Source organism: Acipenser ruthenus, chromosome 10, assembly GCF_902713425.1.
Source record: "Acipenser ruthenus chromosome 10, fAciRut3.2 maternal haplotype, whole genome shotgun sequence".
NCBI classification, from domain to species: domain Eukaryota; kingdom Metazoa; phylum Chordata; class Actinopteri; order Acipenseriformes; family Acipenseridae; genus Acipenser; species Acipenser ruthenus.
The window spans coordinates 52,704,185-52,729,798 of record NC_081198.1 but is presented as its reverse complement, the minus strand read 5'-3'; the positions used below and the strand labels follow the sequence as shown (position 1 = coordinate 52,729,798).

Sequence of the window (25,614 nt, the reverse complement as noted above, 5' to 3'; positions counted from 1 at the left end):
AAAAGCTGTTTGATGAGATTCTGGGATCAATAAGCTACTAACAACCAAACGAGCAAGATGGGCCGAATGGCCTTCTGTTGTTTGTAAACTTATCTTCTTAACACTCTGGTGTTGTAGTCTCAGTGAGCTCTATTAACACTGGTATTGCAGTCTCATTGCACAGCATGATGGCTGCCTCCCTCAGAGCTCACTGGAGCAGCATCCCTCTGCTGGCTACAGCTTGGTACTGCAGCCAATGTCCTGCAATGAGAAGATGAGGCTATTAGAACACAGTGTGATTCACAGAATGATTCGCTAAACCAGACTTCATCATCGCGGCCAGATGAGGTGTCATGTGACCTGCATGCCAGAATGAGGTGTCATGTGACCTGCATGCCAGAATGAGGTGTCATGTGACTCAGGAGCGTCTCACCCTGTCACAGTGGTGGGGGGGGCAGGGGGAGCCCCTGTGATCCCCGCAGTGCAGCACAGCATCGTGAACCGAGGCAAAGAGATGGGCTTTAGTGAGCATCTTCGAGAAGAACAAGCCTCTCTCCAACTCCTCCACGACACAGGCTGAGACGAGAGGAACACGAGGGTTAGTAAAACTGCCAGCTCACTCACTTCTCATCAGTACTCTTACAGTGTGACTGTCTCTCTTAAAGGGAGTGCTCATTAGAACCCCAGTCCCAGTCTCCCAGCTCTCACCCTGTCCCATCATTCACTTCTCATCAGTACTCTTACAGTATGACTGTCTCTCTTAAAGGGAGTTCTCATTAGAACCCCAGTCCCAGTCTCCCAGCTCTCGCCCTGTCCCATCATTCACTTCTCATCAGTACTCTTACAGTATGACTGTCTCTCTTAGAACTCCAGTCCCGCTCTCAGGAATACTCACGCTGGCAGCCAGCCAAATATACATCCACTTCAATTTCTCTGAAATCATGGCATATCTGGAATAAATCAAAAATAAATAAAGTTAATATACTATATATACATCTAAAACTGCACCACAAGTCTAGGAGCATCTAACATGATCGTTGCCAAGAAACTGGCTGTGTTTGGACAAATTTGTATATCTGTAAACAGCTTTATAGCTATTCTACCACACCTCCCACCACACCCTCCTCTCTCCCTCCCTCCCCTCCCCTCCCCTCCCCTGCCCTCCTCCCCCTTGCTCTCACGTTTCTCAGTGTCTTGATGGCCATGGTGTCGGTGAAGTTGACAGTGCTGAGATCCAGGATGATGGAGTGAATGTCCCAGCTCCACTTGCCCAGCGAGCCGACGGAGACGCGCTCCAGGTCTCTGCTCAGAGTGTCGTCTCCATCAAGAGTGGAGCCCAGCGTCCCCGTCTCAGGGTCTAGCTCGGAGACCGAGCCCAGTGTCCGTGTCTCAGGGTCCAGCTCGGAGACTGAGCCCAGTGTCCCTGTCTCGGGGTCTCCTGTCTTCAGGTACTCCCAGCTCAAGGGCCTGTTCCCAAGAGATTCGGGGATCACAAACACAGTCCTGTTGTAGCTGTGCATTGTCCCCTTGTCGTTGTGCCCCCGGAGCTGTGCCCCCGTCGCTGTGCCCTCATCGCTGTGCCCCTGGCGCTGAGCCTCCAGCTCCACTGAGAACATGGCCCCCCCTCCTTCCTCACACCACTCGGCTTCCTGCAAGGATAGATAAACACATTATTGTAAGACACACCTTCAGAATGATCAGCACCAGAACACTGGCTCTCCTGCCTCTATCAGTGGCTGGATTGAGCGCTGACTGTCCTAGAACTCCTAACAATAAAGTCCAGAGTCCAGAGTCTTCAGCACTGCACTGGATACAGCCTCCTTCCATCTACAATCATCACCCTACTTTAGTACAATTGATAGATTGTCTGTAGAAGACGAAGCCCTGTCTGCCGGCCTGCCTGCCTGTCTCTCTGTCTCACTGTCTGTCTGTCTCTCTGCCTATCTCTCTGCCTGTCTCACTGTCTGTCTGCCTGTCTATCTCTCTGCCTGCCTGTCTCTGTCTGTCTCTCTGTCTGCCTGTCTCTCTATCTCACTGCCTGCCTGTCTCTCTGTCTCTCTGCCTACCTGTCTCTCTATCTCTCTGCCTGCCTGTCTCTGTCTGTCTCTGTCCCATGTCTCTCTGTCTCTCTGCCTATCTCTCTGCCTGCCTGCCTGTCTCACTGTCTGTCTGCCTGTCTCTGTCTCTCTGTCTGCCTGTATGTCTGTCTCTCTGCCTGCCTGTCTCTGTCTGTCTCTCTGTCCCCTGTCTCTCTGCCTGTCCCCTGTCTCAGTCCTGTCAAGGCTCGTACCATTTTCTTGGTCTCCTTGGCTCTCCTCTCCTGTCGCTTCTCTCTGCGCTTCTCTTTCGCTGCCAGTTTCTTCTTGTAGGTCAGCAGCTGAGCGATATCGATCCCAACCTGAACACAACAGCAACACAATCACTGCGATAAGAGGGCTTGGAGTGCATGATAAAGCAGCAATGACACTGCAGGGCTCATGCAGTGAAGGCAAGGCGCTGGAGGCTGAGCTCACCTTCTTCTTCAACGCCTCCAAGAACAGATCCGCGTTGGCAAAGTAGAGGGTGGTGGAGGAGCGGAAGATTGTGATTCCTGGAATTTCTCTCGCCTGGAAAATAAAAAATAGAAGCTGCGAATTGTACAGAGACACTGCTGAGTGCACTTCACACATACACCCACATGCACCCACACCCACACACACACCCACACACACCCACCCACACATACCCCCCCCCACACACACAAACATACCCACATACCCACACACACCCACATCCACCCATACACACCCACACCCACACATACCCCCCCCCACACACACACACACACCTACACACACACACACACATCCACCCATACACACCCACACCCACACACACACACCTACACACACACACACACCCACATCCACCCATACACACCCACACCCACACACACAGAAACACACACACACACCTACACACACACACACACACACACACACACCTACACACACACACACACACACACATCCACCCATACACACCCACACCCACACCCACAGAAACACACACACACACCTACACACACACACACACACACACACAGAAACACACAGAAACACACACCTACACACACACACACACACACACACACACACACCCACATCCACCCATACACACCCACACCCACACACACAGAAACACACACACACACCTACACACACACACACACACAGAAACACACCTACACACACACACACACACACACACACACACACACCCACATCCACCCATACACACCCACACCCACACACACAGAAACACACACACACACACAGAAACACACCTACACACACACCTACACACACACACACACACACCTGTTTGAAAGTTTTCACATCCAGGTAAAGTTCGGTTCCAGGAATCTGTCCAAGAACGGAATACCGCGGCCTGAAAACAAGAGGCATTTCATATACTAATGAGAAACCAGACTGTCAAACTAGAGAGGGAGGAGGAGGGGAGATTAGAGGGAGGGGAGGGGCAGAGGAAGGGGGGGAGGAGGTAGGAGAGGAGATGGAGAGGAGGAGGGAGGGGGGAGGGGGAGGGAAAGGTGGGGTGAGGGAGGAGGGGGAGAGAGAGAGAGAGAGGGGGAGGGAGATGTGGGGTGTAGGGATGTGGGGGAGGGGGGAGGGAGAGAGGGAGATGGAGATGTGGGGAGAAGAGAGAGGGAGGAAAAGGAGAGGAGGGGTCACTCACAGCTGTGTTCTGAAGATGACGGTCAGCATTGCGAAGGCGATGGACGCAGCAAGTCCCAGATCCAGGTTCAGGAGCAGCGTGAAGACCAGGGTCATGACCCACACCAGCTGGGGGCAGAGGGCAGGGGTCAGGGGGCACAGAATGTGAACAAGTAAGCAAAAACTTTAAATGAACCAGACAGCTTTGTTATCGGATATTACCCCTAACCTCAATCCTACCCTCTAATAGCAGTTATTGCTGGGGAGCAGAAAGCATTACAGGCAATTAGTTCATCCATTAATCATTAATTACTGGTTATTATAAAGTGTGAGTAGATAGAGCTAACAGAGAGGTGGAACCATAAAACAATATGCAATCAAATGAGGTTAATGCAGCTGCATGTGTTCTAGTGGGACTGTCAGTGTGTGTGTGGGGGGGGGGGGGGTCTCAGTTCCTCACCAGGTCTATCTTGCTGGTTCTCCAGAGAGTCACTATGTCACTGTACTGTTTGAACATTCCCTTCAGATTGATGAACATGATGGCAGAAAGCACAGTCTGGAACACAAAGCACAGAGTCAGAGCTCACAGCTGCCCCGTTACAATACTCTGCATACATTATTACCACATCTCAATCCATACCTTGGGCAGCTCCTGAAACAGAACCCCCAGCTTGAGCACCGTTACCAAGACGATGATCGAGGAAATCACCCCGGCAACCTGGAAACACAAAGTGGGAATCACATCTGAACCAGCAGAGGCAGCGGCATTTACACAGAGCAACACTGCAGTGAAGCCATCAATACAGCTCAGCAAGACCTGTGACTGAGAGTGCAGAAACAGAGCAGTGCTTTATAAAGACTGAGAGTGCAGAAACAGAGCAGTGCTTTATAAAGACTGAGAGTGGAGAAACAGAGCAGTGCTTTATAAAGACTGAGAGTGGAGAAACAGAGCAGTGCTTTATAAAGACTGAGAGTGCAGAAACAGAGCAGTGCTTTATAAAGACTGAGAGTGGAGAAACAGAGCAGTGCTTTATAAAGACTGAGAGTGGAGAAACAGAGCAGTGCTTTATAAAGACTGAGAGTGGAGAAACAGAGCAGTGCTTTATAAAGACTGAGAGTGGAGAAACAGAGCAGTGCTTTATAAAGACTGAGAGTGCAGAAACAGAGCAGTGCTTTATAAAGACTGAGAGTGCAGAAACAGAGCAGTGCTTTATAAAGACTGAGAGTGCAGAAACAGAGCAGTGCTTTATAAAGACTGAGAGTGCAGAAACAGAGCAGTGCTTTATAAAGACTGAGAGTGCAAAAACAGAGCAGTGCTTTATAAAGACTGAGAGTGCAGAAACAGAGCAGTGCTTTATAAAGACTGAGAGTGCAGAAACAGAGCAGTGCTTTATAAAGACTCTTACCTGTGTCTTGCCTCCTGTGCTCTCCTGGATCAGACTGCGAGACATGGAGCAGCTGACAGTGAAGCACTGGAACAAACCACCACATGCATTGCTGAGCCCCAGCGCCACCAGCTCCTAAAGGGGTGAGAGGGAAGGGGTGTGAGTGAGCGTGAGTGACTGTGTTGAATGTGTGTGACTGTGTGTTGAGTGTGAGTTACTGTACTGAGTGTGTGTTGAGTGTGAGTGACTGTGTGTTAAGTGTGAGTTGAGTGTGAGTGACTGTGTGTTGAGTGTGAGTTGAGTGTGAGTTGAGTGTGAGTTGAGTGTGAGTGACTGTGTTGAGTGTGAGCTGAGTATGAGTGACTGTGTGTTGAGTGTGAGTGACTGTGCTGAGTGTGTGTTGAGTGTGAGTAAATGTATTGAATGTGTGTTGAGTGTGAGTTAAGTGTGAGTGTCTGGGTTAAGTGTGTGTTGAGTGTGAGTGACTGTGTGTTGAGTGTGAGTTGAGTGTGAGTGACTGTGTGTTGAGTGTGAGTTTAGTGTGAATGACTGTGTGTTGAGTGTGAGTGACTGTGTGTTGAGTGTGAGTTGATTGTGAGTGACTGTGTTGAGTGTGAGTTGAGTGTGAGTGACTGTGTGTTGAGTGTGAGTTGAGAGATAGTGACTGTGTGTTGAGTGTGAGTTGAGAGAGAGTCACTGTGTGTTGAGTGTGAGTTGAGAGTGAGTGACTGTGTTGAGTGTGAGTTGAGTGTGAATGACTGTGTTGAGTGTGAATGACTGCATGTTGAGTGTATGTTGAGTGTGAGTGACTGTGTGTTGAGTGTGAGTCACTGTGTGTTGAGTGTGAGTTGATTGTGAGTGACTGTGTGTTGAGTGTGAGTTGAGTGTGAGTGACTGTGTTGAGTGTGAGTTGAGAGTGAGTGACTGTTGAGTGTGAGTGACTGCGTGTTGAGTGCATGTTGAGTGTGAGTGACTGTGTGTTGAGTGTGAGTGACTGTGTGTTGAGTGTGTGTTTTGATTGTGAGTGTCTGTGTGTTGAGTATGTGTTGAGTGTGAGTGACTGTGTGTTGTGTGAGTTGTTCTTACCTGGTTGTTGTCCACTTTGTAGCCGTATTTCATCGCAAATGTTTTACCCAAAGAGATGCAGACGGCATACCCAACAATGGCCTGAGCGAAGGCATCTCCAATCACCTGACCAAACAGGTTGCAGTCCGGGAGACTGGGGGGCTTCAGTCTAACCCAGAGAGGAGAGGAGAACCCAGTCAACAGCAAGCATGCACATTAATCACAACTTCAGCCTCCTCTCGTTGCCTCCTGCACACTCACCCGCTGGGTATTTCTCGCTGCCTCCTGCACACTCACCCGCTGGGTATTTCTCGCTGCCTCCTGCACACTCACCCGCTGGGTATTTCTCGATGCCTCCTGCACACTCACCCGCTGGGTATCTCTCGCTGCCCTCCTGCACACTCACCCACTGGGTATCTCTCGCTGCCCTCCTGCACACTCACCCACTGGGTATCTCTCGCTGCCCTCCTGCACACTCACCCGCTGGGTATCTCTCGCTGCCCTCCTGCACACTCACCCACTGGGTATCTCTCGCTGCCCTCCTGCACACTCACCCGCTGGGTATCTCTCGCTGCCCTCCTGCACACTCACCCGCTGGGTATCTCTCGCTGCCCTCCTGCACACTCACCCGCTGGGTATCTCTCGCTGCCCTCCTGCACACTCACCCGCTGGGTATCTCTCGCTGCCCTCCTGCACACTCACCCGCTGGGTATCTCCCCCACCACGTCCACGCCGTAGCTCGGGCTCAAGGTGGCCTGGCCTGAGATCACCGTTGCCAAGACGATCTGAGAGAGGAGGAGAGAGACCTGGGGTCACAGTCTGCTGGACAAGCTTTCAAATTGCATTCGCTGTTTCTGCATCGCTGTGCACAGCGTTATGGAAATTAACCTTCATTTCAAACATTAACAGAGTGCCAGTGGGACTACAAGAGTGTTTAACACCATAGTGATCTGCCAAGCAGGACATCCAGGAGCAGTCCTCACTGTGATGAGCTCGATGGGGATGGGAGAGGAGAGAGAGAGCAGTCCTGACTGTGATGAGCTCGATGGGGATGGGAGAGGAGAGAGAGAGCAGTCCTCACTGTGATGAGCTCGATGGGGATGGGAGAGGAGGAGAGAGAGCAGTCCTCACTGTGATGAGCTTGATGGGGATGGGAGAGGAGAGAGAGAGCAGTCCTCACTGTGATGAGCTCGATGGGGATGGGAGAGGAGAGAGAGAGCAGTCCTCACTGTGATGAGCTCGATGGGGATGGGAGAGGAGAGAGAGAGCAGTCCTCACTGTGATGAGCTCGATGGGGATGGGAGAGGAGAGAGAGAGCAGTCCTCACTGTGATGAGCTCGATGGGGATGGGAGAGGAGGAGAGAGAGCAGTCCTGACTGTGATGAGCTCGATGGGGATGGGAGAGGAGAGAGAGAGCAGTCCTCACTGTGATGAGCTCGATGGGGATGGGAGAGGAGAGAGAGAGCAATCCTCACTGTGATGAGCTCGATGGGGATGGGAGAGGAGAGAGAGAGCAATCCTCACTGTGATGAGCTCGATGGGGATGGGAGAGGAGGAGAGAGAGCAGTCCTCACTGTGATGAGCTCGATGGGGATGGGGGAGAAGAGAGAGAGCAATCCTCACTGTGATGAGCTTGATGGGGATGGGAGAGGAGGATAGAGAGAGCAGTCCTCACTGTGATGAGCTTGATGGGGATGGTAGAGGAGAGAGAGAGCAGTCCTGACTGTGATGAGCTCGATGGGGATGGGAGAGGAGGAGAGAGAGAGCAGTCCTCACTGTGATGAGCTCGATGGAGATGGGAGAGGAGAGAGAGAGCAGTCCTCACTGTGATGAGCTCGATGGGGATGGGAGAGGAGGAGAGAGAGCAATCCTCACTGTGATGAGCTTGATGGGGATGGGAGAGGAGGATAGAGAGAGCAGTCCTCACTGTGATGAGCTTGATGGGGATGGTAGAGGAGAGAGAGAGCAGTCCTGACTGTGATGAGCTCGATGGGGATGGGAGAGGAGAGAGAGAGCAATCCTCACTGTGATGAGCTCGATGGGGATGGGAGAGGAGAGAGAGAGCAATCCTCACTGTGATGAGCTCGATGGGGATGGGAGAGGAGGAGAGAGAGCAGTCCTCACTGTGATGAGCTCGATGGGGATGGGAGAGGAGAGAGAGAGCAGTCCTCACTGTGATGAGCTCGATGGGGATGGGAGAGGAGAGAGAGAGCAGTCCTGACTGTGATGAGCTCGATGGGGATGGGAGAGGAGGATAGAGAGAGCAGTCCTCACTGTGATGAGCTCGATGGGGATGGGCATGGGCAGCTTGTGGCTCCATGCTGTGTTGAGCTCCTTCCCTGCCGCTAGAACCACCAGGGAGACGATGCTGACCACCAGAGTGCCCAGGTTAGTCTCGGGCAGCAGGAAACACACATCTATCAGCGTCTGAGGAGAGAGAGAGCAGTCCTCACTGTGATGAGCTCGATGGGGATGGGAGAGGAGGAGAGAGAGAGCAGTCCTCACTGTGATGAGCTCGATGGGGATGGGAGAGGAGGAGAGAGAGAGCAGTCCTCACTGTGATGAGCTCGATGGGGATGGGAGAGGAGAGAGAGAGCAGTCCTCACTGTGATGAGCTCGATGGGGATGGGAGAGGAGGAGAGAGAGAGCAGTCCTCACTGTGATGAGCTCGATGGGGATGGGAGAGGAGGAGAGAGAGAGCAGTCCTCACTGTGATGAGCTCGATGGGGATGGGAGAGGAGAGAGAGAGCAATCCTGACTGTGATGAGCTCGATGGGGATGGGAGAGGAGAGAGAGAGCAGTCCTCACTGTGATGAGCTCGATGGGGATGGGAGAGGAGAGAGAGAGCAGTCCTGACTGTGATGAGCTCGATGGGGATGGGAGAGGAGAGAGAGAGCAGTCCTCACTGTGATGAGCTCGATGGGGATGGGAGAGGAGAGAGAGAGCAGTCCTCACTGTGATGAGCTCGATGGGGATGGGAGAGGAGAGAGAGAGCAGTCCTGACTGTGATGAGCTCGATGGGGATGGGAGAGGAGGATAGAGAGAGCAGTCCTCACTGTGATGAGCTCGATGGGGATGGGCATGGGCAGCTTGTGGCTCCATGCTGTGTTGAGCTCCTTCCCTGCCGCTAGAACCACCAGGGAGACGATGCTGACCACCAGAGTGCCCAGGTTAGTCTCGGGCAGCAGGAAACACACATCTATCAGCGTCTGAGGAGAGAGAGAGGGAGAGAGGGAGAGAGGGAGGGTGTTAAGAGTGGAGAGAGAAATAATTGTTCTTCATGTAATTATCCATGCATTATATTCCAATAGGTAGTGAGGGAGACTCACGTAGACGAAGGAGAGGGGTCCGCTGAACCGGTCGCTGTGGACCCCCAACATGTACTTGAGCTGTGACACCATCGCGATGGTGGCAGCAGCGGTGGTGTAGCCACGCACGAGCGGGTCAGACAGGTAGGTCACCACAAAGCCAAACTGGACCAGACCCAGAGCCACCTGCAGAGAGGGGGGCGTTACAACACAGGGAGTCACTCTATACCGCTAGGGCACAGTGACACAGGGAGTCATGCTATACAGCCAGGGCACAGTGACACAGGGAGTCACTCTATACAGTCAGGGCACAGTGACACAGGGAGTCACTCTATACAGCCAGGGCACAGTGACACAGGGAGTCACTCTATACAGCCAGGGCACAGTGACACAGGGAGTCACTCTATACCACCAGGGCACAGTGACACAGGGAGTCACTCTATACAGTCAGGGCACAGTGACACAGGGAGTCACCCTATACAGCCAGGGCACAGTGACACCGGGAGTCACTCTATACAGCCAGGGCACAGTGACACAGGGAGTCACTCTATACAGTCAGGGCACAGTGACACAGGGAGTCACGCTATACAGCCAGGGCACAGTGACACAGGGAGTCACTCTATACAGTCAGGGCACAGGGACACAGGGAGTCACTCTATACAGCCAGGGTTAGGGGTTGGGTTTGGGTTAGTCTCTTTCTCTCTGTAGCAGGTAAGACAGACCCAGGTATTCACACAGACAATGGAAATCCTGCCGCTTTTGTGATACTAAAGAGACGGGCCAGTTTACCTGAAAGAGTCCGGCCAGAATGGTGGTCGCTGTGGCAACCTGCACCCTCATGGCGTCCCGCGCCTCAGTGTCGATCCCGGTTGCGTTAGTCAGGTTCCCCGGGCTCAGGAGGAACATGCTGTCTGGAGCCAGCCTCTCCGTCACACTACTAACCATCATGCTCATCACTGCAAACGTGCCTGACACAGAGTCACAGACACACAGAGACACAGCCATTAGACTGACCACACAGAGACACACAGCCATCAGACTGACCACCCAGAGACACACAGCAATTAGACTGACCGCTGCATAGAGACACACAGTGACACACAGCCTTTAGACTGACCACACAGAGACACACAGCGATTAGACTGACCACCCAGAGACACACAGCAATGAGACTGACCAGCCAGAGACACACAGCAATTAGACTGACCACCCAGAGACACACAGCAATGAGACTGACCACTCAGAGACACACAGCAATTAGACTGACCGCTGCATAGAGACACACAGTGACACACAGCCTTTAGACTGACCACACAGAGACACACAGCGATTAGACTGACCACCCAGAGACACACAGCAATGAGACTGACCAGCCAGAGACACACAGCAATTAGACTGACCACCCAGAGACACACAGCCTTTAGACTGACCACATAGAGACACACAGCGATTAGACTGACCACTGCATAGAGACACACATAGACACACAGCCTTTAGACTGACCACACAGAGACACACAGCCATTAGACTGACTACTGCATAGAGGCACACAGAGACACACAGCCATTAGACTGACCACACAGAGACACACAGCAATTAGACTGACCACACAGAGACACACAACCATTAGACTGACCGCTACATAGAGACACACAACCATTAGACTCTCTTACACATGCATTGCTTATACTAACCACTGCATAGAAACACACCCAATATACTCCCTACGAGAATACACTCAGCCAAGTCCCAGGACTGACATGTTAAACTGTGCTCACCTATTGAGATGTGCCGGGAAGTCCCAAAGATGAAGTAGACCAGGACTGGGTAGAAGGAGGAGTAGAGCCCAAACACAGGGGGCAGGGAGGACAGGAGGGCGTACGCCATGCCTGGGGCGAGAGAGGGAGAGAGAGGGATTAAGAGAGAGGGAGGGGGAGTAGAGAGGGGAGAGAGGGAATAAGAGAGAGGGAGATGAGGAGAGGAAGAGTAGAGGGGTGAGAAAGGCATCTGTGTTATCTCTCTCTCTCTGTCTCTCTCACCCTGCGGTAGATGCATGATCCCGACGCTGATCCCTGCGAAGAGGTCTGCCAGAGCACACTCCCTGAAGGAGTAGCACGGGAGCCAGGACAAGACTGGTATACAGGTGAAGAGACAGTGCCTCAACTTCACTGCAGAGCAACTGTGGATAAACATGGAGCGAAACCAGTTGAGATACACTGAGATACACACTAAGATACACTGAAATACACACTGAGATACACACTGAGACACACTGAGATACACTGAAATACACACTGAGATACACACTGAGACACACTGAGATACACTGAAATACACACTGAGACACACTGAGATACACACTGAGACACACTGAGATACACTGAAATACACACTGAGACACACTGAGATACACACTGAGATACACTGTCTTCTCCTCCCCTCTCCTCTCCTATCTTCTCCTCCCCTCTCCTCTCCTATCTTCTCCTCCCCTCCCTTCTCCTCTCCTCTCCTCTCCCCTCTTCCTCCACTCTCCTTTCCTATCTTCTCCTCTCCTCCCCTCCCTTCTCCTTTCCTCTCCTCACCTGAGTTTGCCCCTGAGCCGCTGTGCCAGGGCAGGCTTGTCCTCATGAGTCTGTCTCTGTGCCACCTCCTCCAGGCTCTCCTCGTCCAGCACTGTTCTCTCCACTCTGTAGCCCAGGCCTTTCTGCCGGGCCTGTGCTCTCTCCTCCATCATCATTGTTGCCGCACTCCCTCGCTCTCACTGAAACCAGCCCTCCGTCAGTCTATCTGTCTGTCTGCCTGCCTGCCTGCCTGCCTGCCTGCCTGTCTATCTGTCTGTCTGCCTGTCTGTCTGTCTGTCTGTCTGTCTGTCTGTCTGTCTGTCTGTCTGTCTGTCTGCTTGTCTGTCTGGGTGTCTGCCTGTCTGTCTCTCTGTCTGCCTGCCTGCCTGCCTGTCTGTCTGTCTGTCTGTCTGTCTGTCTGTCTGTCTGCTTGTCTGTCTGGGTGTCTGCCTGTCTGTCTCTCTGTCTGCCTGCCTGCCTGTCTGTCTGTCTGCTTGTCTGTCTGGGTGTCTGCCTGTCTGTCTCTCTGTCTGCCTGCCTGCCTGTCTGTTTGTCTGTCTGCTTGTCTGTCTGGGAGTCTGCCTCTCTGTCTCTCTGTCTGTCTCTCTGTCTGTCTGTCTGTCTGTCTGTCCTCATTCGGGACTAAAGGAATCTCAGCCGCCTGTCTGTGCTGCAGCAGCAGTAACTGTGATTTGAAGATCTGTGTGAAAGCAGAGGAGCACAGCCGTGTCTCCTGATCCTCAGAGCGGTCCAACAGTCTAGCCGGGTCTGTGAAGTGCCAGTGTGGGCAGGGTAGCCAACCAGCTGCCTTTATACCCAGTCAGAATCGCAGACAGTAATCAGTAACTCTGGGAACACTAACCTGTCCTGGGGACGCTCAGTCACACAGGTTATTACAGATAAAACCTTAAAATAGCACATCGGGAGAAGCGCCCTGCCACTCACTGCCTGGAATATTCCACAGCTCACCACTGTCCTAGCTTGTAAATACATAACCAGCCAGCTCCCTAATTACTCACAATTACCTACAAACAGCATCCTGTCTGCTGGAAGCTGACACAACAGGAAGGAACACATTAATTGCTGTCTGACAAGGCAACTTTTAAAGAACAGCCCTGGTAAAGTGACGTGGAAGTGAAGCTACTGTGGGTGAGATTTCTAACAACCAGACACGGGGGGACTGGCAAGCAGAAACGGGGGTCCCCATGCAGAGGAGTCACAACTCAAACTGCACCAACAAAATCAAACTGCACGCAATTCTGGAGTCAGATTGCAATGTTATACCAATGAGTGTGGCTGCTTGAGTGCGTGTGTGTCAGATTGGGTTAGGGTTAGGGTTAGGGTGTTTGTGAGTGGCAGTGTGAGTTTCAGTAAGTGTGTGAGAGATTGTGAGTGTGTCACTGTGTTATTTTGTGCATATCAGTGATGCAAGTGAAACATTCTCTCTGAGCAGCAGAGCAGGTTTCATCAGTGATGCGAGTGAAACATTCTCTCTGAGCAGCTCAGAGCTGCAGAGCAGGTTTCTTCAGTGATGCGAGTGAAACATTCTCTAGGAGCAGCGGGAGTTCACAGCTGTGGAGGGAGGGAGTGAGTCCCATAGCTGTGGAGGGAGGGAGGGAGTCCACAGCTGTGGAGGGAGGAAGGGAGGAAGTCCATAGCTGTGGAGGGATGTAGGGAGGGAGTCCATAGCTGTGGAGGGAGGGAGGGAGTCCACAGCTGCGGAGGGAGGGAGGGAGGGAGTTCATAGCTGTGGAGGGATGGAGGGAGGGAGTCCATAACTGTGGAGGGAGGGAGGGAGGGAGTCCACAGCTGTGGAGGGAGGGAGGGAGTCCACAGCTGCGGAGGGAGGGAGGGAAGAAGGGAGGGTGTCCACAGCTGCGGAGGGAGGGAGGGAGTGAGTCCACAGCTGCGGGCACAAGTTTTGCTTCATCTAAAATTTTAGGATTGAGACACAACATTATTATTATTATTATTTATTTCTTAGCAGACGCCCTTATCCAGGGTGACTTACAATTGTTACAAGATATCACATTATACATTATTTCACATTATACAGATATCACACATTATTTTTACATACAATTACCCATTTATACATTTGGGTTTTTACTGGAGCAATCTAGGTAAAGTACCTTGCTCAAGGGTACAACAGCAGTGTCCCCCACTGGGGATTGAACCCACAACCCTCCGGTCAAGAGTCCAGAGCCCTAACCACTACTCCACACTGCTAACATAATATATATATATGAACATAATTTAGATAATTTATTTAACATTGTGTAATCAAAGAAACTACAAAATGATTTTGCAAGTCTAGTAACAGTACATCATTCTATATAATGTAGTACTATTTATCATTTTTTAAATCTTCTTTTGGGCGTTTCTCAGACCCAAGCTGACCAATGCATGCTTTCCCCTCGGTGCACGGTTTAGGAGGAGGTACCAGCAGCACCTGCAGACAGGATGTCCCGCTGTAGGTATGGACTGGGTATAATAGTGCAGGATCAGGGGCACAAGTTGTGTGGAAGACGCTATACATAATTCAACAACAAACTGGACTTTACTGAAACACATTCCTTTTCATTTCTTTGAGTGAACTGCAGTGAAGGAAGAGCGTGGCTGAGCCGTCTCCAAGCCTCGCCTGTGTGTGTGAATGAACACCTGGAACACATTGCAGCTCCTTTCCTCCTCGCTCTCAGTCTCTCGTTATAACCTGGTGTTCTCAAGAGCCTGCAGAGGGACAAGATAGTGGAGAGGGGTTCAAGTTTCTCAGTACTAATAAATGACAAACTTTCAAATATCAAGTATTTCACAGTCCCAGTGAGGACAGTGTCTCAGTGTGTACATTGTCACAGTACAGTGTCTCAGTGATGAAAGTGTCTCAGTGTTACAGTGCAGTGTCTCAGTGTTGCAGTGCAGTGTCTCAGTGTTACAGTGCAGTGTCTCTCACCGCAGGGCTGTCCAGTGGCCCGTGTTCAGCTCGTCTCAGGCAGTGCAGCACAGCATCGTGAACCGAGACAAAGAGACAGGCCTTCGAGAGCGCCTTCAAGAAGAATCCCCCACGTTCCATCTCCCCGACAACACAGCCTGACAACAGGAGGCAAAACACACTGCACTGAAACACACTGCACTGAAACACACTGAAACACACTGCACTGAAACACACTGCACTGAAACACACTGAAACACACTGCACTGAAACACACGGCACAGAAACACACTGAAACACACTGAAACACACTGAAACACACTGAAACACACCGCACTGAAACACACTGCACTGAAACACACTGCACTGAAACACACTGAAACACACTGCACTGAAACACACTGAAACACACTGCACTGAAACACACGGCACAGAAACACACTGAAACACACAGCACTGAAACACACTGCACTGAAACACACTGAAACACACTGAAACACACTGAAACACACCGCACTGAAACACACCGCACTGAAACACACTGCACTGAAACACACTGCACTGATACACACTGCACTGAAACACACTGCACTGAAACACACTGAAACACACTGCACTGAAACACACTGAAACACACGGCACAGAAACACACTGAAACACACTGAAACACACCGCACTGAAACACACTGCACTGAAACACACTGCACTGATACACACTGAAACACACTGCACTGAAACACACTGCACTGAAACACACTGCACTGAAACACACTGAAACACACCGCACTGAAACACACTGCACTGAAACACACTGAAACACACTGCACTGAAACACACTGAAACACACTGAAACACACCGCACTGATACACACTGCACTGAAACATACTGCACTGAAACACACTGCACTGATACACACTGAAACACACTGCACTGAAACACACTGCACTGAAACACACTGAAACACACTGAAACACACCGCACTGAAACACACTGCACTGAAACACACTGAAACACACGGCACAGAAACACACTGAAACACACCGCACTGAAACACACCGCACTGAAACACACTGCACTGAAACACACTGCACTGATACACACTGCACTGAAACACACTGCACTGAAACACACTGAAACACACTGCACTGAAACACACTGAAACACACGGCACAGAAACACACTGAAACACACTGAAACACACCGCACTGAAACACACTGCACTGAAACACACTGCACTGAAACACACTGCACTGAAACACACTGAAACACACTGCACTGAAACACACTGAAACACACTGCACTGAAACACACGGCACAGAAACACACTGAAACACACAGCACTGAAACACACTGCACTGAAACACACTGAAACACACTGAAACACACTGAAACACACCGCACTGAAACACACTGCACTGAAACACACTGCACTGAAACACACTGCACTGAAACACACTGAAACACACTGAAACACACCGCACTGAAACACACTGCACTGAAACACACTGAAACACACTGCACTGAAACACACTGAAACACACTGAAACACACCGCACTGAAACACACTGCACTGAAACACACTGCACTGATACACACTGCACTGAAACACACCGCACTGAAACACATTGCACTGAAACACACTGCACTGAAACACACTGAAACACACTGCACTGAAACACACTGCATTGAAACACACTGCATGCAAACACAAACTCACACTCACGCTCACACACTCATACTCACACTCAGCTTGTACTCACTCTGGCAGCCTGCTAGGTACACCTCCACTCCCACTTCCCTGTAATCACTGACAATCTGCAATAGAAAAGAATGGGAGCTGAAGCACCGAGAGCCCTGCGGCTCCGTGCTGAACTTTATCTTTCCATGTGTGACTGATCCACTGTTTGTTTGCTTTGAGGAGCGCATGGCAAGGTGTGATCATCCTGGTTTTAACAGGGTCACAGTGCAGCATGACATTGTTCTGCTTTGAGATGTACTGTTTAAGAGGACACAGATAAGCAAAGTCCTGCAGAGCTTATCAGTGTCCCCTGCAAGATCTCTTATAATAACATGTGATTATTATAACAACACGTTTCTGGAAATGGATTGGATCTGAATGTGTTTGTGCTCCCGCTCCAGGATACTCACGTTTTTCAGCTTCTTTACTGACACAGTGTCCAGGAAGTTGACAGGACTGAGGTCCAGGATGATGGAGTGGGGGTTCAGGGGATTAGACCATCTCTGAGTCCCCTCTCTCCTAGTCTCCTCTTGCACAGTCTCCTCTCTCCCAGTCTCCTCTCTCCCAGTCTCCTCTTGCCCAGTCTCCTCTTGCCCAGTCTCCTCACTCTCCACACAGTCAGTAGCACCACCTCCCTTTTTCTCCTGCTGGCCAGAGCAATAAAATTACTGGGTCCAAACGATTCATTTTGCTGCATGTGATTTCTCATTCTTAACTGAACAGATCAAAGCTGCCAGTATCCCCAGTATCTCCCACAACAGAAAACAGAAACAAATATATAAACTAGATATACATACATTTTTCTTGGCCTCCTTCTTGGCTCTCCTCTCCTCTTGCTTCTCTCTGCGCTTCTCTTTCGCTGCCAGCTTCTTCTTGTGGCGCAGCAGCTGAGCGATATTGATCCCAACCTGAACACAACAGCAAATAACACAACAGTAATAACCTCTCTCCTTATCCTTCCAGAATAATGACCCCATCACAGTTTATACAGCAGTAATAACCTCTCTCCTTATCCCTCCAGAATAATGATATTGAGAATTGACACTGCACACATGCAAGTGCAGAGGGCAGCTCCAGGATAGTGTTACACTGCAGTCACAGCTTAGATGTCCTGGGATGGGAGACAGGACCCAGACTCACTTTCTTTTTCAGAGTCTCTTCGTACATCTCTGCGTTGGCGAAGTAGAGAGTGGCTGATGAGCGGAAGATTTTAACTCCTGGGATCTCCTGAGCCTAGAGAAACACAAACACAGTGACTGAGGAACTGGGGGATGAGAAACACAAACACAGTGACTGGGGAATGAGGACAGGCAGACAGTCAGACAGACTCAGGCAGGCAGATGTGTGTAGCATGGTTCTTGTATCAGCAGGCTGGCAGGATCCCAGATAACAGAAACACTTCCACAGCCTTTAGTTTCAGCGCATGTTCTGAAGACAGCAGTCAATACAAAACTAACAGAGTATGATTAATCTTGTATGGACAGCCTTAACCAGTCAGGTATAAAACAGCACTGCAGTCAATCATTGTTTAAACTGGCAGTCTGTCCAGCAGAGGGTCACGAGGGGTTAACTCCATCCCCACACTGCTCAGCACAATGGAGCCAGGCTGCAACTTGAACTTTGGAATAGAGTGTGACATAATCTACTGCAACGGAGCAATCTGATTGGCTGTAAAGGATGCACTGGTGCACTATTACAGAGCTCCTGAACACATGCTGTTGTGTTTCCTATTACTCTGGTCCAACACCTACTGAGATACGAAGCCACTATTGAAGCCGTGCTGTGCATTTAAAAATAGAGAGGGTTAAACCGAAGTAGACAGTGGCTGGCGTGGGTAGAGCCTCTAGGGCTGTCTTGTCGTTTCCACTGTGAATAGGTGCAAGGTCTGTATAGCTGTGATATTAATTGTTGCACAAGTCCAGTGTTGCAAGCGCTTTGGAAATATTAATGAATAATCCATAATGCTCAAAGCAATTGAGATAAACAAGCCAACATAATGAGGATGACTTGTCAGAATGTGTGTTTACTGAGACTGGAGAGCCTCTGAATAGAGCCAGAGACTTAGCACAGTGCCAGCAGATACAGGGAGGCTGTGTCCATCACACTGAACACACTGCAGGGCTTACCTGAGCAAACTCCTCCACAGATCTGTACAGCTCAGTGCCAGCAGATACAGGGAGGCTGTGTGCATCACACTGAACACACTGCAGGGCTTACCTGAGCAAACTCCTCCACAGATCTGTACAGCTCAGTGCCAGCAATCCGACCCAGCAAGGAGTATTGCGGCCTGGGAGAGCAGGGGGAGAGGAGAGGAGAGGGAGGGGGAGGCGATGGAAAAAACAATTAGTTTAGTTTTGGTTCACACTGAATCTGCCATGATTTCTCCTTCAAAATCAAAGGGAAGAGGTGGAAAATCAAACTCTCCCCACTAGCCCACTGCTTCTCGTGGAAGAAACATTCAAGTCTAGAGATGGAAGTATAACATGGGCAGCATCTCCACGTATAAATCAAGGTAAGCTGTCTTCACAATGGGTCCTGGATATGCTGTTAATGCAGGGCTTTCCTCTTGCATTCATGATACAGCATCAGCATTTAATCTTTTCAAACCACCAGCAATGGAAAATATAACACTGCAAATGACCAAGATGGAAGACAGGCATGTACTAGGTGCAAAGTGTAAAGAACCTGATCATGTTGATCCTTCCTCTGCACGCCTCGCAGGACTCCTCCCTCGTCAGCAGCAGCACCGCTCTGTCCCTCAGCCCCCTCCATCTCATTACCTCACAATCTCTAACCTTCCTCTGCACGCCTTGCAGGACTCCTCCCTCGTCAGCAGCAGCACCGCTCTGTCCCTCAGCCCCCTCCATCTCATTACCTCACAATCTCTACCCACTCAGTCAATTGTTGCTGGGAAATAGGAGGAGGGAGGGAGGAGAGGAGGGGTCACTCACAGCTGTGTTCTGAAGATGACGGTCAGCATTGCGAAGGCGATGGACGCAGCAAGTCCCAGATCCAGGTTCAGGAGCAGCGTGAAGACCAGGGTCACGACCCACACCAGCTGGGGGCAGAGGGCAGGGGTCAGGTGTTGTTTATTTATTGTAGTGTTTCATTTTTTCATTTTGAAAGGAGGACAGTTTTGCTCCCCACTGACTCCCCTCTATCTCCCTTGCCCTGCCGCCTCATTCACCTAGGCTGCTTCCCCAGAACACCAGCTCTCTCTAGTGGCTATCAGCTGCTACAGCAACTACTGTGCAGCAGCAGTGTCAACGTTGTCCTTCTTAGACACTGTGGGAAGCGTTGTGTGTAACTGTGTCTCTATAACTCTGTGTTGTGTATGTGTGTCTCTGTGTCTCTGTGCATGTGTCTCTGTGTCTCTGTATCTCTGTGTGTGTCTCTGTGCGTGTGTCTCTGTCTCTGTGTGTGTGTCTCTGTGTCTCTGTGCATGTGTCTCTGTGTGTATGTTTGTCTCTGTGCGTGTGTCTCTGTGTCTCTGTGCGTATGTCTCTGTGTCTTTGTGTCTCTGTGTGTGTGTCTCTGTGTCTCTGTGTGTGTGTCCCTGTTTTTCTCACCATGTCAACCTTGTTGCTCCTCCACAGTGTCCTGATGTCAGTAAACTGCCTCATCATTCCCTGCAGGTTGATGATGACGATGGCAGACAGAACAGCCTGCAGAGGAAGAATTCAGAAGCCAGCCGACACTGTTAGGAACTGCACTGCCATGGAAGTGAGGTGTCAATGTATTTTGAAACCCCTCACCTCCCCCTCTCCCTCTCTCCCTCTCTCCCTCTCCACCTCCCCCTCTCCTCTCACCTTGGGCAGTTGTTGGAAGAGTTTTCCGAGCTGCAGGATGATGACTAGAATCACGAGGGCCGAGAGAGCCCCCGCCACCTGAGAAAGAGAGGAGAGGAGAGGGGTGGGAGGGGAGGGGAGAGGAGAGAGGAGAGGAGAGGGGTGGGAGGGGGAGGGGGAGAAGGGAGAGGGGAGAGGCGAGAGGAGGAGGGGGAGGATGAACGTGTAAACATGTTCTGCCTCAACAACATTACTAGGTAGGGTAGGGTTGTTGGTAAATTTTTTGATACCACACATGCATGTTCACTTGTACTCGCACTCCTGTCCAGGGGAGCTCAGTTGTTACCTGGGTGTGCCCGCCGCTGCTCTCCTGGACCAGAGTCCTGGACATGGAACAGCTGATAGCGAAACACTGGAACACCCCCCCGACTGAGTTACTGAGACCCAGCGCCACAAGCTCCTGAAACAAGGAAGGGAGAGACCATTGAGGGAAAGAGGAGGAGGTGCATGTGAGAAAATCAGATATGGTTGTAAAAGCACCGCAAACTGTACTTAAATGAACAGCTAGAAGTTGAACTTGAACCCTGTGAGCTTTAGCTAATAACACAATTAAACCAGCAAGAACCTGAACTGCTCCTGCCAGCCTCACAGATGAGACTGTTGTGTGTCTCCTTTCTTTCACTGAATATCCAGGAATCACTGTCCTGGGTCAGTTTCCCAGGTCAGTTTCCTGTCAGTTTCCTGTTAGTTTCCTGTCAGTTTCTCAGGTCAGTTTCCTGTGTCACTTTCTCTGGTCTGTTTCTTAGGTCAGTTTCCTGGGTCAGTTTCTCAGGTCAGTTTCCTGGGTCAGTTTCTCGGGTCAGTTTCCTGTGTCAGTTTTTCTCAGGTCAGTTTCTCAGGTCAGTTTTCTGTGTCAGTTTCTCAGGTCAGTTTCCTGTGTCAGTTTCTCAGGTCAGTTTCCTGTGTCACTTTCTCGGGTCAGTTTCTTGTGTCACTTTCTCAGGTCAGTTTCCTGTGTCACTTTCTCTGGTCAGTTTCTCAGGTCAGTTTTCTGTGTCAGTTTCTCAGGTCAGTTTTTCAGGTCAGTTTCCTGTGTCACCTTCTCTGGTCAGTTTCTCAGGTCAGTTTCTCAGGTCAGTTTCCCAGGTCAGTTTTTCAGGTCAGTTTCCTATGTCAGTTTCTCTGGTCACTTTCTCTGGTCAGTTTCTCAGGTCAGTTTCCCGGGTCAGTACAGCAGCCCGCACTCACCTGGTTGCTGTCCACCTGGTAGCCGTACTTGAGAGCAAAGATCTTCCCGAGTGAGATAGCAATGGCGTAGCCAACCACAGCAATGGCAAAAGCATCCCCCACCACCGACACAAACAGAGAGGAGTCCGGAAACACCGGCGCCTGCAAACTAGCAGAGAGAGGAGAGAGAGACAGAATAAATATTTTACTGAAAGTGTAGAAAAACAGAACCTGTCAGCCCGACCCCTGTGCCTGTGACCCCTACCCTTGGGGAATCTCGCCCACGACCTGCACTCCATACTTGTTGTCCAGCTGCACCTGCGCAGTGATCACCGTGGAAACGATCACCTGCAGGGAGGGAGTGAGGTTAACAAGAGCCTTCAACAGCAGGATAATATGAGGAATGCTTACTCACAAGAGGGGGGAGCTGGAGAGGGGGGATAGGGGGAGAGAAAGCAGCCCTCACCAGGATGAGCTTGATGGGCTGGGAGAAGAGGGAGGGAAAGGAGGGGAAGGGGGAGAATGAGGGGGAGAGAGAGCAGCCCTCACCAGGATGAGCTCGATGGGGATGGGAGAGGAGGGAGTGAAAGGAGGGGAAGGGGGAGAATGAGGGGGAGAGAGAGCAGCCCTCACCAGGATGAGCTCGATGGGGATGGGAGAGGAGGAAGGGAAGAGAAGGGAAGGAGGGGAGAATGAGGGGGAGAGAGAGCAGCCCTCACCAGGATGAGCTTGATGGGGATGGGAGAGGAGGGAGGGGAGAGAAGGGAAGAAGGGGAGAATGAGGGGGAGAGAGAGCAGCCCTCACCAGGATGAGCTCGATGGGGATGGGAGAGGAGGGAGGGGAGAGAAGGGAAGAAGGGGAGAATGAGGGGGAGAGAGAGCAGCCCTCACCAAGATGAGCTCGATGGGGATGGGGATGGGCAGCTTGTGGCTCAGCGCTGTGCTGATCTTCTTCACTACCAGCAGGACCACCAGGGAGACGATGCTGACCACCAAAGTGCCCACGTTAGTCTCAGGCAGCAGGGCACACACCTCTATCACCGTCTGGGAGAGAGAGGGAGGGTTAGGGGTAGAGAGAAATTGAGAGAGAGTTAGAAGTAGGGAGTGAGGGGTAGGAGGAGAGAGAGGGAGAGGGACAGAGGAGGAGAGTAGAAAGAGAGGGAGACGTGTTCTGGTGGTTCTGGTACTCACATACACCATTGAGAGGGGTCCACTGTAGCGGTTCGGGTTGATTCCGAAGACGTACTTCAGCTGTGACACAATCACGTGAATGGCAGCAGCGGTGGTGTAGCCACGCACCAGCGGCTCAGACAGGTAGGTCACCACAAAGCCAAACTGGACCAGACCCAGAGCCACCTGCAGAGAGGGGGGTGTTACACAAGAGAGGAGACAGTCCCAGTCTGAACATGGCCTCCCACTGGGGGCCTTCGAAAGCTCAGCTCATACTGCAGTCAGGCGGCCCTTGATTGCTGGTCTCTCCAGTCAGGAGACTGTCTGTCGATTCAGCGACAGACTGGAAGCCAGACTTGAAATTTTCTCAAGCTGGTCACGTCACATCTCCCGACGGAGGCCAGGCTGAAGAACGAGCCTCACGGCTCATCCAGGATCTCGTGAATTTACCTGGAAGAGTCCAGAGAGGAAAGTGACTGCCGCCGCCACCTTGATCCGGGCCGCGTCCCGCTGCAGGACATCAATCAGAGTCTCATTCGTCACATTGTCCAGAGAGGAGAAGTCACTGTCCGGAGCCAGTCTCTCCACCACACTGCCGATCATAACACTCATCACTGCAAACGTGCCTGAGAGAGGGGAGAGGGAAGAGGGGAGAGAGAGGGGAGATGGAGAGGGGAGAGGGGGGAGAGAGGGGAGAGGAGGTCACTGTCCGGAGCCAGTCTCTCCACCACACTGCCAATCATAACACTCATCATCGCAAACGCGGAAGAGGGTTAGTGTGTAGGGGGGAGGGTTACATCTGAGGGACTTGAATCAGAGGGTTAGTGTGGAGGGGGAAGGGTTAGATCTGAGGGACTCGAATCAGAGGGTTAGTGTGGAGGGGGAGAGTTAGATCTGAGGGAGGGTCGAATCCCACAGGAGCTTCAGATTTCCCTTCATCCTTACCCACGGAGATGTGCCGGGACGTCCCAAAGATGAAGTAGACCAGGATGGGGTAGAAGGAGGAGTAGAGCCCAAACACAGGGGGCACGGAGGCCAGGAGGGCGTACGCCATGCCTGTGGCAAGAGAAGGAGAGATCAGGGGGAGGAGAGGGAGGAGAGAGACAGAACTAAAGGAAGGGAATCAGATGGAAAAGTAGAGGAATAAAGAGGGATGAAAAGAGGGAGAATGGGAGGGGAGTGAGGGGAGTGAGGGAGAAGGAGAGGGAGAGAGGAAGTAGAGAGAGGGAGAAAGGTACATTTCTCACCCTGTGGTAGGTGCATGATCCCAACGCTGATCCCTGAGAAGAAGTCTCCCAGAGCACACTCCCTGAAGGAATAGCGCGGGAGCCAGGACAAGACTGGTATACAAGTGAAGAGACAGTGCTTCAACTTCGCTGCAGAGCAACTGTGGAGAAACATGAAGAACTGACCCCCACATCTCCTTCAGTAAGTGTGCTGTACAGTGCTGGGCTGCCTCGTTCACTCGGAGACACAGTTACACTGAGACATCATCCTGAGTCATCATCCTGCACTTTGCACAAGATCACACTCTGCCGTTGCCATGTTTTTCAATTCTTCAGTTACCCTGATCCCTTCACCTCCCCTCCCCTCCCCTCTCCCCATCTCCTCCCATCCCCTCCCCTCCCCTCTCCTCTCCTCTCCTCTCCTCTCCTCTCCTCCCCTCCCCTCTTCTCTCCTCCCTTTCCCTCTCATCCCTCCCCCTCCCTCTCCCCTCTCCCCCCCTTTCCTGCCCTCCCCTCCCCTCACCTCTCCTCTCCTCCCTTCCCCTCTCCCCTCCCCCTCCCCTCTCCCCCTCTCCTCCCCTCTCCTCACCTGTCCTCTTCTGTCCTCCCCTACCCTCTCCTCCCCTCCCCTCTCCTCTCCTCTCTTCTCCTCCCCACTCTTCCCCTCTTATCCCTCCCCTCTCACTTCCCCCTCCCCTCTCCTGTCCTCTCCTGTGATCTCCTCCCCTCCCCTCTCCTCTCCTCACCTACCCTCCCCTCTCCTGTCCTCTCATCCCCTCTCCTCTCCTCACCCCCCCTCCTCTCCTCTCCTCTCCTTTCCTCCCCTCCCCTCTAATCTCCTCACCTGAGTTTGCCCCTGAGCCTCTGTGCCAGGGCAGGCTTGCCCTCACAAGTCCTTCTCTGTGCCACCTCCTCCAGGCTCTCCTCGTCCAGCACTGCCCTCTCCACACTGTAGTCCAGGCCTCTCTGCCGGGCCGGTGTTCTCTCCTCCATCACCATCGCTGCTGCACTCCCTCGCTCTCACTACAACCAGCCCTCTGTCAGTCTGCCTGCTGTCTGTCTGTCTGTCCACACACCAAGACTCCACGTCACCTGTCTTTCCGTCTGTCTGTCTGTCAGTCGTCTGTCCACACACGCTGTCTGTTTATCTCCTCTGGGGAAGAACAGAACTATGCGCTGTGCACTACAGTCAGTCCAACTACAAATACAAGCCAGGTCTGTGCAGTGAGCTGTGCGACTGAGAGCCAAGACAAGGCTGGAAAGGGTCTAAAAGACAAAGCAGTAATATAAGGGTTCCTTATCTTCTTGAGGACTTTGTCACTGAAAAACAATAACCAGCAGCCAGCTCTGAGTGGGTGGATCAGACTCTGAAACATCCCCAGCTCCTGATCTGCCTCTGTGCCCGAGTCTCTGTGTCACTCCCCGTGCTCTTTCCCCTCACTCCCCAGATCGCTCTCCTTATTGTCCCTTTCCCACTTCATGCCAGCAAATAATCAGTAATCAATCAGTAGACTCTGAACTCCC

At 51.6% G+C, this 25,614-nt stretch overlaps 2 protein-coding genes across 2 annotated transcripts; both read right to left on the bottom strand.

Annotated features, from left to right (window-relative positions):
- Positions 1-213: 213 nt before the first annotated feature.
- LOC117401076 (solute carrier family 26 member 6-like) lies at positions 214-12,181 on the bottom strand. The gene is made up of 19 exons (XM_059031336.1): positions 12,033-12,181; positions 11,490-11,629; positions 11,229-11,339; positions 10,240-10,418; positions 9,472-9,636; positions 9,199-9,351; positions 6,845-6,927; positions 6,164-6,311; positions 5,099-5,212; positions 4,333-4,410; positions 4,153-4,248; positions 3,715-3,821; positions 3,339-3,408; positions 2,493-2,585; positions 2,268-2,377; positions 1,161-1,299; positions 875-929; positions 413-555; positions 214-240 (listed from the first exon to the last, which is right to left on the bottom strand). Exons 1-19 carry the CDS (start codon positions 12,179-12,181, stop codon positions 214-216), a joined length of 2,160 nt encoding a protein of 719 aa, XP_058887319.1.
- A 1,787-nt stretch (positions 12,182-13,968) lies between these two features.
- slc26a6 (solute carrier family 26 member 6) lies at positions 13,969-25,381 on the bottom strand. Its single transcript, XM_059032622.1, has 19 exons — positions 24,935-25,381; positions 24,112-24,251; positions 23,810-23,920; positions 23,315-23,490; positions 22,886-23,050; positions 22,586-22,738; positions 21,960-22,042; positions 21,716-21,863; positions 20,814-20,927; positions 20,489-20,566; positions 20,249-20,344; positions 19,631-19,737; positions 18,897-18,966; positions 17,820-17,912; positions 17,477-17,587; positions 17,090-17,326; positions 16,702-16,756; positions 14,962-15,098; positions 13,969-14,741 (listed from the first exon to the last, which is right to left on the bottom strand). The coding sequence occupies exons 1-19, from the start codon at positions 25,087-25,089 to the stop codon at positions 14,718-14,720; spliced, it is 2,253 nt and encodes a 750-aa protein (XP_058888605.1). The 5' UTR covers positions 25,090-25,381; the 3' UTR covers positions 13,969-14,717.
- Positions 25,382-25,614: the final 233 nt, after the last annotated feature.

What these genes read in the sequence shown, in the direction of transcription:
- LOC117401076 (XM_059031336.1), bottom strand. Translation starts at nt 12,181, where the DNA reads ATGGAGGAGAGAGCACAGGCCCGGCAGAAAGGCCTGGGCTACAGAGTG. An exon ending in GATCATGCATCTACCGCAGG is followed by an intron (nt 11,340 to 11,489) that starts GTGAGAGAGACA and finishes CTCTCGCCCCAG; the next exon opens with GCATGGCGTACGCCCTCCTG. An exon ending in GTCATCTTCAGAACACAGCT is followed by an intron (nt 3,409 to 3,714) that starts GTGAGTGACCCC and finishes TCTTGTTTTCAG; the next exon opens with GCCGCGGTATTCCGTTCTTG.
- slc26a6 (XM_059032622.1), bottom strand. Translation starts at nt 25,089, where the DNA reads ATGGTGATGGAGGAGAGAACACCGGCCCGGCAGAGAGGCCTGGACTAC. An exon ending in TCCCCATCGAGCTCATCTTG is followed by an intron (nt 22,043 to 22,585) that starts GTGAGGGCTGCT and finishes CCCTCCCTGCAG; the next exon opens with GTGATCGTTTCCACGGTGAT. An exon ending in CAGTAAAGAAGCTGAAAAAC is followed by an intron (nt 16,757 to 17,089) that starts GTGAGTATCCTG and finishes TTTCTATTGCAG; the next exon opens with ATTGTCAGTGATTACAGGGA.